Source organism: Protomyctophum parallelum (genome assembly GCF_964188405.1).
Source record: "Protomyctophum parallelum genome assembly, chromosome: 1".
In the NCBI taxonomy this organism is placed as follows: Eukaryota; Metazoa; Chordata; class Actinopteri; order Myctophiformes; family Myctophidae; genus Protomyctophum; species Protomyctophum parallelum.
Genome location: NC_139697.1, coordinates 46,063,610 through 46,076,170, shown reverse-complemented (window position 1 = coordinate 46,076,170; position 12,561 = coordinate 46,063,610). Strand labels below are relative to the sequence as shown.

At 46.6% G+C, this 12,561-nt stretch overlaps 1 protein-coding gene across 1 annotated transcript; it reads left to right on the top strand.

Moving 5' to 3' along the window:
• Positions 1-1,315: 1,315 nt before the first annotated feature.
• On the top strand, positions 1,316-12,044 carry LOC310857248 (alpha-1,3-mannosyl-glycoprotein 4-beta-N-acetylglucosaminyltransferase C-like; the record flags this gene model as incomplete). The annotated part of the gene is made up of 6 exons (XM_083762858.1): positions 1,316-1,444; positions 8,275-8,382; positions 8,495-8,537; positions 9,279-9,700; positions 10,069-10,329; positions 11,568-12,044. The coding sequence occupies 6 exons, from the start codon at positions 1,316-1,318 to the stop codon at positions 12,042-12,044; spliced, it is 1,440 nt and encodes a 479-aa protein (XP_083618984.1).
• Positions 12,045-12,561: the final 517 nt, after the last annotated feature.

The following is a 12,561-nucleotide window of genomic DNA, read 5'->3' as shown; positions in this document are numbered from 1 at the left end:
TTCTGTCCTTGCAGGTGATTATTTTCCTATAGTGTTGCAGTTTTTGGAAGTGCTCGTTAGATATCACTCAACTCGACTGCCCCTGTGTGTGTGTGTGTGTGTGTGTGTGTGTGTGTGTGTGTGTGTGTGTGTGTGTGTGTGTGTGTGTGCGTGCGTGTGTGCGTGCGTGCGTACCACCTGTTTTGAATTAGCACATGACATAATGCAGGAGGCAGCAGGACGTTTTGCTTTCCTGCAAACGAGTGCTTCCCAAACTCTGATGGAAAACATGGCCGCCGTCTGCAAATGGCCTATGACGCCTAACGTGTGTCTCTCTCGATCTCTCTGTTTTCAGATCCCGGCCGCAGCAGCGAGAGAGAGAGCCTGTCCTCCACAGAGAGACAGAGTCTGTCCTCCTCAGCAGAGACAGAGCCTGTCCTCCACAGAGAGACAGAGTCTGTCCTCCTCAGCAGAGACAGAGCCTGTCCTCCTCAGCAGAGACAGAGCCTGTCCTCCTCAGCAGAGACAGAGCCTGTCCTCCTCAGCAGAGACAGAGCCTGTCCTCCTCAGCAGAGACAGAGTCTGTCCTCCTCAGCAGATACAGAGTCTGTCCTCCTCAGCAGAGACAGAGCCTGTCCTCCTCAGCAGAGAGACAGAGTCTGTCCTCCTCAGCAGAGAGACAGAGCCTGTCCTCCTCAGCAGAGACAGAGCCTGTCCTCCTCAAAGAGACAGAGCCTGTCCTCCTCAGCAGAGACAGAGTGCCTGTCCTCCTCAGCAGAGACAGAGCCTGTCCTCCTCAGCAGAGACAGAGAGCCTGTCCTCCTCAGCAGAGACAGAGCCTGTCCTCCTCAGCAGAGAGACAGAGCCTGTCCTCCTCAGCAGAGACAGAGCCTGTCCTCCTCAGCAGAGACAGAGTCTGTCCTCCTCAGCAGAGAGACAGAGCCTGTCCTCCTCAGCAGAGACAGAGCCTGTCCTCCTCAGCAGAGACAGAGCCTGTCCTCCTCAGCAGAGACAGAGCCTGTCCTCCTCAGCAGAGACAGAGCCTGTCCTCCTCAGCAGAGACAGAGCCTGTCCTCCTCAGCAGAGAGAGAGAGCCTGTCCTCCACAGCAGAGACAGAGTCTGTCCTCCTCAGCAGAGACAGAGCCTGTCCTCCTCAGCAGAGACAGAGTCTGTCCTCCTCAGCAGAGACAGAGTCTGTCCTCCTCAGCAGAGACAGAGCCTGTCCTCCTCAGCAGAGAGACAGAGCCTGTCCTCCTCAGCAGAGACAGAGCCTGTCCTCCTCAGCAGAGACAGAGCCTGTCCTCCTCAGCAGAGAGACAGAGCGTCTCCTCCGCCATGAGGCTGGTGTGGAAATCCCTGGACAAGATGAGGTGTCTGAGGAAGCGTTCCGCCATCCCCCTCCTGGGCTTCCTCATCACCTTCCTCCTCTTCCTCAACCTCTACATCGAAGACGGATACGTCCTTGTGAGTATCTAGAGGCACTATAGGGCTGTGACATGTAGTCAGGGGCGGCCTCAGGAATCTGGAGGCCCATTTCAAGACCAAATATGAGGGCCCCATATATACCTATGACATCATTATTTTGTTGATACAAAATATATTATATATTATATAATATATTATATATATATATATATATATATATATATATATATATATATATATATATATATATATATTATATATTGATACGAATAGTTTGACTGTTCAATATCACACGCAGCCGTTACTCTCGACAATTAGCAACAACAACACCTTTCCTCATCCTGTCGTCCCTTCACAATTAAAGTGTCTCCCCTTTACCTCCCAATGCTGCACATTTTACCATGTTATTTACATAAAATAGGTGTAACTTTACTAACTTAGCATTAACATTGTGGGAGAGAGCAAGGCAGTGAGTGAGCGAGAGAGAGAGAGAGAGAGAGAGAGAGAGAGAGAGGGCCATGAGTGGCGGGGGTTGACTGAGGGGACTTCAGTGCACTGTACACTCTTGCTTCGTGTCCCAGGTTGGCTTGTTGTGGAATGTGCTAATTTGTCCCCTATATTCAAAGTCTGATTTCCATTGATTGTTGGCTGACAATTGTTGACATTGTTGATTGTTGACAAACAACTTGTCTAATATTTTGGCATGTTTAAACCTCCAGGAAAATCCGTGTTGAGGTTCTTAATCCACTGTTTTCCATTAAAACGTCTTTGTCCTACTGTCCAGATGGGATTGTGTTGAAGTCAAGATACTGTTAGAGCTTCAATGCCATGTGCCATGTAATGTTGAACAATCCTTTTAGTTGTCTTTTTTGCATTGTTAATATTGTATCTGTGTTGTCTCAGCCTTGCAGCTATTGTTTTACTCGTTTCTCCGACATAATATATTGTAAGCCACATTTTTCACATGTGATTAAATAAACACAGTTGCTGGTGCTGGCTGTTATCTGTTGTTTAATCTCCAACATGTTTTGTAGCTCTATTTTTAACTATTTGTTTGGGTTTGTAGTATTCTGGTCTCTGGCGTGCTGGTTTGTTGAATCATTTTAGCTTGCTGTTGTTATTGTTGCTGTCGTTGGTTGCCATGGCTGCCAGTTCCCACCTGATGTCGTGTGGGAGTTCTGATTGGTCCAGAGCGTACTGAATAACTTCTAGCTTACATAACGTCTTAAGACGAGGACTCAAGTCTAAGATGAACAGCTCATCAGAGATAGTGTAATCTCCTCTTCCTCCAAAGAGGATGATACGATCTCCCACAATGCAACAGCACATACCAATCATTGGACATGGTCCTTTCCACTTGGGCTCAACCTTCTTCCAGAAGGTCTCTGGATTGAATTTCCACACATCATTGAAGTTCTGGTTAACGTTCCAGCCACCAAATATGTACAGCTCTCCATTGTTGGTAAATGCTGAATGACGCCAGCGTCGTTCTGGTACAAGTTGTGCAGAAGGTGTGTCCAGCCAGGCGTTTGTCTCTGTGTCAAACACTCTGATGGTGTTGTAGCCCCCCTGGGGCGTACAGCCCCCGAATACAAACATCTTGGTACCAATGATGGTGGCAGAGTGACGTTGTGAAGCAGGAGGTGGAATTCCTCTGGTGTTAATTCAAAACCAGACCATTGTGCTGGTGTCCAACTTGTACATGTCATTAGTGCTTCCAGTCAGCTTGGTGTTTCCTCCATGGATAAACATGACCTTCTCCAACACACAGGCTGAGTGGTAGCTCTTCTCCTCTGGAACAGTCCCAGAAACCCTGGGTTGGGACCATCTGTGGGAGTCAACATCAAATGCATAAAGCACATTGCAGTAACGATAGCCTCCCCAGATGTAGACTGTATCTTCAACCAACACAGCTGTGTGGCCGTAGCGCTTGGATGGAACCTCAAGGTGACCGTCTCCTCTTCCTGGTTCCACTGGAGGTAACTTCTTCCAGCATAAAGACACTGTGTTGAAGACATGGACATCCATCTGTCCCATGTTGTTGAAGGTCCCTACATCACAGTCAACTCCAAAGGAATACAGTTTGTTCCTCACTGCTACAGCAGCATGATAGGCTCGCTTTGGTCCTCCTGCTTTGGAAACGGTCCAAGACAACATCACGTTGTCTGTCTATCTGTCTGTCTCGCTCTCTTCTCTCTCTCGACGTCTACAGTCATTTTCAACACGGTGCATCATCTTATATCTTCTGGTGTGAAATCACACAAAACACAAACTGTTGCCATGCACGCCTTAACGACGCCAATTAGTGCAGCTGTTCTTCATCTGCACCCTTTGAACTCTATTGCTATAGGTATTACTTCATTGCGGCTACCTTGGGGTCTATGGATCTATGGGTCTTCCACACGTATAGCATATAGTATAGTAGTATATATAAAATGATAAATAGTGCATTTATATAGATTGTCATAGATCGTGTACATTCACCCATTCACACACACATTCATACATCGATTGCGGCGGAAGTCATGCAAGGTACCAACCAGTGTCTTGCCCAAGGACACTTCGACATGTAGACAGGAGGAGCCGGGATTCGAACCGCCGACCCATGGATCATTGGACGACCTGCTCTACCTCTTGAGCCACAGTATAGTTTATAATATAGTTTCATTATATAGATATTCCACTGTTAGCTTAGCTTACGCATGTTTCATGATACATTTTTATGTGATGTATTCCCATGCTTTTTTGTTCTTGCTTAATGTAAATCACTCTGGATTAAGAGCGTCTGCTAAATGCCTGAATTGTAAATTGCTACAGCGTTCCCTAACACTGAGCTGTGTTGTATTTTGAGGCTGTGTTTGTGTGTGTGTGTGTGTGTGTGTGTGTGTGTGTGTGTGTGTGTGTGTGTGTGTGTGTGTGTGTGTGTGTGTGTGTGTGTGTGTGTGTAGAAATGGGTTCTTTGCTTTTGTTCCTTCTTTCTTATTTTTTAGGTCAAGTTCCCGGTCTTAATTTATTATTTGTTCCCCTAAAATGCATGTGACCCTATAGTATGCGTGTGCAAACCAGAGATATGCTTGTATTGGTAAATAACATCCATGTTGTTCCTTTCATAAGATTCTTGTCTTCAAAGGAAACATGTTTAACCCATTTAGGCCTGGAAAAAAATGTCTTCTATAATCCTGACAGTTTTCTGAAAATAATAATTCTGTTTCTAGGCCTATATCACTCAATATTTCATGTCAAGGACCCCAAAAATTATCTGTAATTGGCCTCTGAGACCCCCCCCCCCCATCTGAAAATATGTTGTTCCAGGGACCCTCCAGAAGCAAAGATTTGAGTTCAAAACGTTCGTTCTGAAAAACTATATTCCAAATTTGAGGCACATTTTCACGATTTTTCAATAGCTAAAGCATGACATGATGCTAACACCAAAAGGGTGTTTTCATGACTGAGGAGTTGAAATCATGCCGTCTTATTCATGCCGGCGTCAAGACGTGGTGATCATGGCACCTTGTCTGTATTTGTTGTTTAAACCATTCTGGACGGGAACCCCTTTTGATGTTTTAAGGATTATGTTATACTTTAGCAATTGGAAAAAAATATCAGATCTACAAGCTCGACAAGACTACAAGACTACTCCCTGGAACAACATATTTTCAGATGGGGGTCCTCGACCAAATACAGACAATTCTGGGGGTCCTTGACATGAAAAAGGTTGAGCACCAACTGACATATATATATAGAAAACAGAGGTTTTTCAGAAAGCTTTTAGGGTTTAGAAGACATTTTCTTTAGAATCGGCCTCAGATCTAAACGGGTTGAATTATTAAAACATTGTCTCTCTTTCTCTCTGCAGTGTTTCCGTCTATAAGTGTGTTTACTTGTTACTGTACGCCTCGCAGGCATTGGAAATGTTTCCTTTTGTCTCAGAACTGTCAAAGAGCTACGATGCTTTAATAGGATGGTTTAATACAGTTGTAATAAAAATACAGTGATCCAAGATGGCACAGGAGGATAATGTTCCAAAAGCGAACAATGTGTTTGTTTTTGATAACACATTAAAGACCCTGGAACGCATCAGCATTATTATAGCTTTGAACCACTTTCACCATTATTTTAAAAACAATAAGAAATATTCCCCCGCTCGCCTCGCTGCCCGAGCCTCCTCCGCACGCACGCACGCACGCACGCACGCACGCACGCACGCACGCACGCACAGACATACTTGCCAGCCCAACTGTCACTGTGTGTCGTTAGTTGTATAGCCTATATTAAATGATTAAAGTCTTTATTTGTTTAACAGTTTCCGTGCCGGGAATGGATTACTCCAGGTTAATGTCGCTGCCATATCGGACATACCCGCCATTTGTTTTATGTGATTAATCCGCTGTATTGTAATAAATCAAAAGAAAATCCGTCTTCGTCGCGGAGAAAGAGACTAGACGCATTCGCTTTGATGACGAAACCGGAAATCGTCACATGCTGTGGGCTGCTAGGGCTTCTGGGTAATTGAGGCCAATGGAAATGCATTGGGTGCAACGCCTCATTGAGACCAGTCTTGTGTGCGTCTTCCGGGTGCACCAAGATGGTGGATGCTACACTCAGATCATAACAAACCACGGGAGCTTTTTTCGCTGGATTTTCGCGGATTAAAAGCCCAAATAATTCAGCGTATGCTCTAAAGGTAATACAACAATCTCGGCAGTGAAGGGGGGTTGATTAAAATGCGGGTTAAGCGTAAAAAACAGTCAAACTGTTAATATACAACAAGATATATTAGTGAACGAACCCCCCCCCCCCCCCCCCATGTAGGAGCAAAAACACTCACCTATTAACACAGGGATACGTTGAAAAAGCAGGCTACAAGAAAAGGCTTTATAATGCAGCAAGCACCACCAACAAAGAAACAAATACAATCATGCTGAGCATTATAAATGTCTTCTGAATATATCACCTTGTATTTCTATCACTATTCAATTCACTTGAACATGTTGTGGGGTCTGGTGAGCGACCCCCGCGATGGTAAGTGCGTTGCCAGGGCAACCAGGCACGCTGTCAGACAGAAGACGCCTCGGGCCGTTAGGAACGCCCTCCTCCGCCAGATTGAGCTGATTGACGGACCGCACCCAAATCAGCAAGCGGCCACACCCGTCAGATAAAAGGGAGACTTAGTAGTGCGTCTGACAGCGGCTGGTTCACACACACGCTCAAGGAGGCACGCACAAGCACGCCGTCGGGGGGTAAGCAGACACACACACACTTCCACCAAACACACACACTCATGTGTATGGCTCTGCATGTCTTAAACTGTCACTCTCCTCTCGTCACAGGTTTTTAGGATCCGTCTAGGATTATGTCAGAGGGACAGAATCCACGGGACTGTATGAGGGAAATACAGTCCAGGATTATGTCCGAGGGGCAGAATCCACCGGACTGGATAAAGGAAATATAGGAACAGGAATCACAGTTCCACGTAGCGGGCTGCTGGACGAAGGCAGCCCCGCCAGCGACGGCGACGTGAGAACAAACAAATAAGGTCGGAAAGAAGCCTATTAATTCTGTATATAACATTGAGTTCTGTCAGGCATACAGGACAGAGGATCCGGTTCTCACGTATCGGGCTACGAGAGGAAGCCAGCCCCGCCACAGACGGCGACGTGAGAACTACAGATAACAAGGTCGGGAAGAAGCCTATAATTCTTCCTATAACATTGAGTTCTGTCTGGCATAAAAGAAGAGGAGCTCCAGTTTCCACGGACCGCGCTGCGGGAAGGAGGCTACCCCGCCACAGCGACGAGGACGAGGAAACTACGGATAATAAGGTCGGAGAGAAACGTATTATTCTTTATATAATTCTGAGACATTACATTGAGGCCTGTCTAGCAAACAGACGCTCATTATAGACGCAGGATCGGCTTGAAGACTTGCGCTCTTTTGGAGCTAAACCCGCTACAGATAAAGATAAAGACTGATGACGTCACAAAGCAAGGCATCGACGTCACCTGTATATCGCTTATCTGTTAACCCAAAGCCCTCCAGTGAGGAGAAGAGCGATCAGAGACTGTATATCGTTTATTCATAACAAAGCCCTCCAGAGAGGAGAAGAGCGATCAGAGACTGTATATCGTTTATTCATAACAAAGCCCTCCAGAGAGGAGAAGAGCGACCGGAGACGGTATATCGTTTATTAACAACAAAGTCCTCCAGAGAGGAGAAGAGCTATGTAAGAAACTGCATAAACTGAAGTGATACTAATATTGTATTCTCACCCCTCTCCAGGCTGTGAAGGGAAACGCCTGTGAAGCAAACCAATACTGTCTGGAACACAAGTTAGGAGAAACCTACGTGGGGTTTCTGCTGCTGTTCTATAAGTGTACTGTCTGTACATTGTATAATTTACTGTGCTGCAAATAAACCAGCGTTTTGAAGTGCTGCAATACCTTGTCCCGCCTGTTGATGACCACACAGACCTCACAATGTATATTATTTATAATAATGAAGCCTATACAGATTTAACATTTGTAAAAACCTAAACATTTGAAAACCTACAACGAAAATATAGGAAAATGACAAAAACTTTGACCCTTTGAGACCAACATTATTGCCTGACTGATAACGACGCTCACGAAACAAGTGTGTGTGTTTGTCTGGTCTATATATTACTGTATATCACTACTGAATGTTAAAAAGTCCAGTTTCTTTTAGTGCAATTGAGCTCAGAAAACCAAAAACCAAAGAAATGAGAAAAATGACAAAAAACATTTCCCTTTGACCAACATTATATCCTGACTGATAATAACGAAGCTCACGAAACAAGTGTGTGTTTGTCCTGTCTTTGTCTTTGTCTCTGTCCGTCCAACGCGCTGAAGGACCAGGACAAGCGGCAGCTGAGGGAAGCGTCCGCGCACCTCGCCCCCAGCACAGAGCGCTACGCCCCCACCCTCAGGGACCTCACCAACTCCTCTGGAAGCATCAACGTCACCTACCGCTACCTCGTCGGGTCCCCCTTGAACCACAAGAGTAAGTTATCAACGTCACCTATCGCTACCTCACCAGGTCCCCCCTGAACCGCAAGAGTGAGTTATCAACGTCACCTACCGCTACCTCGCCGGGTCCCCCCTGAACCGCAAGAGTAAGTTATCAACGTCACCTACCGCTACCTCGCCGGGTCCCCCCTGAACCGCAAGAGTGAGTTAAGCTTTTTATTTAATAAATGAGGATTCCGTAGAGGTGTTTTTTTTTTTTTCTGTCCCTTGGAGAGTTCCCCTTAACCCATTTTGACCTGAGATCAGATTAAAAAAATGTCTGTTTGAAAATGACAGTTTTCTGAAAAAGCTATGTTTCTATGTCAGTCGTTCTTCGACTTTTCAAAAATAGCAGACCTACAAGCTCATAGAGTGGCGCGCTATGAGCTTTTAGATTTTTTGTAGCTTGTAGTTTTCGTCGCGCTATCGAGAAGGCGCGAGTTTTCGTCGTGCTATCGAGAAGGCACAAGTTTTCGTCGCGCTATCGAGAAGGCACGAGTTTTCGTCGCGCTATCGAGAAGGCGCAAGTTTTCGTCGCGCTACCGAGAAGGCGCGAGTTTTCGTCGCGCTATCGAGAAGGCGTGAGTTTTCGTCACGCTAACGAGAAGGCGCGAGTTTTCGTCGCGCTACCGAGAAGGCGCGAGTTTTCGTCACGCTAACGAGAAGGCGCGAGTTTTCGTCGCGCTACCGAGAAGGCGCGAGTTTTCGTCGTGCTACCGAGAAGGCGCGAGTTTTCGTCGCGCTATCGAGAAGGCGCCTTCTCGATAGCGCGACGAATCAGGAAACAAGATCATATCCACACGGTTATAAGCAAAGACGGACTGATGTTATTTCTGTTTCCGTCTCAGAGTATCTGACCGTCGGCCTGTCGTCGGTCAAGCGGAAGCGCGGGAACTACCTCCTGGAGACCATCAAGTCCATCTTCGACCAGTCCTCCTACGAGGAGCTGAAGGAGATGGTGGTGGTGGTGCACCTGGCCGACTTCGACGTGGCGTGGTGCGAGGGCCTGGTGACGGAGATCACGCGCAAGTTCGCCCACCACGTCATCGCCGGGCGCCTCCTGGTCATCCACGCCCCCGAGGAGTTCTACCCGGCGCTGGACGGCCTGAAGCGGAACTACGGCGACCCGGAGGAGCGCGTCCGCTTCCGCTCCAAGCAGAACGTGGACTACGCCTTCCTGCTGGACTTCTGCGCCGACCTGTCGCACTTCTACGTCATGCTGGAGGACGACGTGCGCTGCTCCCGCAACTTCCTCACCGCGCTGAAGAAGGTTAGTTTGCAGTTTACAGTTTACGGTTTACGGTTTACGGTTTACGGTTTACAGTTTGCAGTTTGCAGTTTACAGTTTACAGTTTACAGTTTACAATTTAGCATACGCTCTTAATCCAGAGCAATTTACATTAATCCAGAGCGACTTACATTAAGCAAGAACAAAAAGCATGATAGTTATCATGAAACATGCGTAAGCTAAGAACATAACAGTGGAATATCTATATAATGAAACTATACATAACTGTATACAATAAACTATATAGTATGCTATACATATATGTACTATGAAGTGCTATGGCAATGCAATTCTAGTGCTAGTCTACATAACATGCTATATAAGTCCAATGTATCAAATGCTACATCTAGGTCATCGCGTCCCGCGACGGCTCCTACTGGGTGATGCTGGAGTTCTCCAAGCTGGGCTACATCGGGAAGCTCTACCACTCGCGGGACCTGCCGCGGCTGGCCCGCTTCCTGCTGATGTTCTACCAGGAGATGCCGTGCGACTGGCTGCTCATCCACTTCCGCGGCCTGCTGGCGCAGAAGGACGTGATGCGCTTCCGGCCCTCGCTGTTCCAGCACATGGGCTACTACTCCTCGTACCGCGGCGCCGAGAACAAGCTGAAGGTACCAGTGTTGTTTTTGGCAGCAAATTTCTATTTTAGTTTTAGTCATAGTCTCTTGAATAGTTTTCACTTAGTTTTAGTCACATTTTAGTCACCTGGAATGTTCTAGTTTTAGTCTAGTTTTAGTCGACTAAATGTCATATGATTTTAGAATGTGTTTTGACAGGCCTTGATGTCGTTGTAATGACATATTTTACACTTTGGTTGCATGCTGAAAATAGCAGATATACAATCTCACAACGCGTCGCAGCCACTGTGAGATTGTATATCTGCTATTTTCAGCATGCAACCCAGCACAAAACTGGATCTCTTGTCTCTTGTACCTGTCTAAATACTTCACTAAGATACCCATGTACCTGTCTAAATACTTCACTAAGACACCCATGTACCTGTCTAAATACTTCACTAAGATACCCATGTACCTGCCTAAATACTTCACTAAGATACCCATGTACCTGTCTAAATACTTCACTAAGATACCCATGTACCTGTCTAAATACTTCACCAAGATACCGATGTACCTGTCTAGATACTTCCTTAATGTAAACGAAGTCCACACCCACAACACCAGAGGGAGTGCAACAAACCATGTGCAACCCAGATTCGGCACAAACAAGGGACTAAATTATTTTCGCTCCTATGCCACCAAAATGTGGAACGCCCTACCAACAGTCATTAAGACATGTGAATCCCTTGACTCCATCAAAACCGCTCTCAAAGGGCACCTACGGACGGCTGCAATTCGAAACTGGCCCCCGTAAAATCTCTTTCTACTCAGTCTGTGTCTCATAGGAGGACTGTGGGCAGATCAGAAACCGTCTTCCAGTGACATCATCGATGGGGAATACAAGCCAATAGAAACTGCAGGCTTTCTAGTCCTGAAAAGTTGCAATGCGAAAATGGATGGCATCGTTCTCACGATAATGAAAATCTAAACATTTTTGTAAAAACATCTTGTTTAAAAAAAAATCTGCCTAATGATGATGTTACTGGAAGACGATTTATGAACTGCCCACATCCCTCCTATGAGACACAGACCGAGTAGGAACAAAATCGTGCCATTTTTTCATGATTATTAGTGAGGACCTATTATATGAAGATAGGTTGAAAAGTGGTGAAGTGGTCCTTTAATTGGGTCGTCCACTCACAGTTAACAGTCTTTGTATTGAGTTTGTGCTTGAAATGTACCGAAATTCTACAAACTGTAAATACATGTTTCAATCAATCAATTTAAAAAAGGACGACGACTTCGAGGAGGACGCCGTGGACATCCCCGACAACCCGCCCGCCAGCCTGAGCACCAACATCGACGTCTTCGAGAGCTACGGCGCCGCCAAGGCCTACAGCAGCGCCGACGAGTACTTCTGGGGGAAGCCGCCGGCCACCGGGGACTTCTTCGTCATCGTGTTCAACCGCTCGGCGAGGATCAGCCGGATAAAGGTCGCCACGGGCTCCGACGACCGGCAGAACGACGTGCTGCGCCACGGGGCGCTGGAGGTGGGGGAGAAGGTGGTCGGGACCGAGAAGGGGAAACGGACGTGCTCGTCGTACATCACGCTGGGCGAGTTCAGGGACGGGAACATCGAGGTGCAGGACGTGGACCGCAAGGTCGCCTTCGACGTGGAGTGCGTTCGCATCGTGGTCACGGCGGGACAGAGGGAGTGGATTATCATCAGGAGTATAAGCCTTTGGACTACACAGCCTCCCAGCCAATGAGGACGGTCGACACAGCCTCCCGGCCAATGAGGGCTGTCGACGCAGCCTCCCGGCCAATGAGGACTGTAGACGCAGGCAGCCTCCCAGCCAATGAGGACTGTACACGCGGCATCCCAGCCAATGAGGACTGTGGACGCAGGACTGTCGATGCGGCCTCCCAGCCAATGAGGACTGTCGACACAGCCTCACAACCAATGAGGACTGTAGACACGGCCTCCCAACCAATGAGGACTGTAGACAAAAAAGACTCGGTATGTCATAGAGACAAATATTCTTTATTTATTCATTATTTATTAACTTAATTGTTTCTAGGTTTATTTATTCATTTTGTATGTAACTGTTGATAAGTCATTTTTAATTGCCAAATCAATCTATAGTTTTTTATATGTTCCATCACATGGGAACCATGTGATCAGGTGACCTCAGACATTTGTGAGGAAGGAGAAATCCAACTTAATGCAAGTGGATGGAAGGAGAAATCCGGTGCCGTCTCTATTAATATATACTCTAAGACACC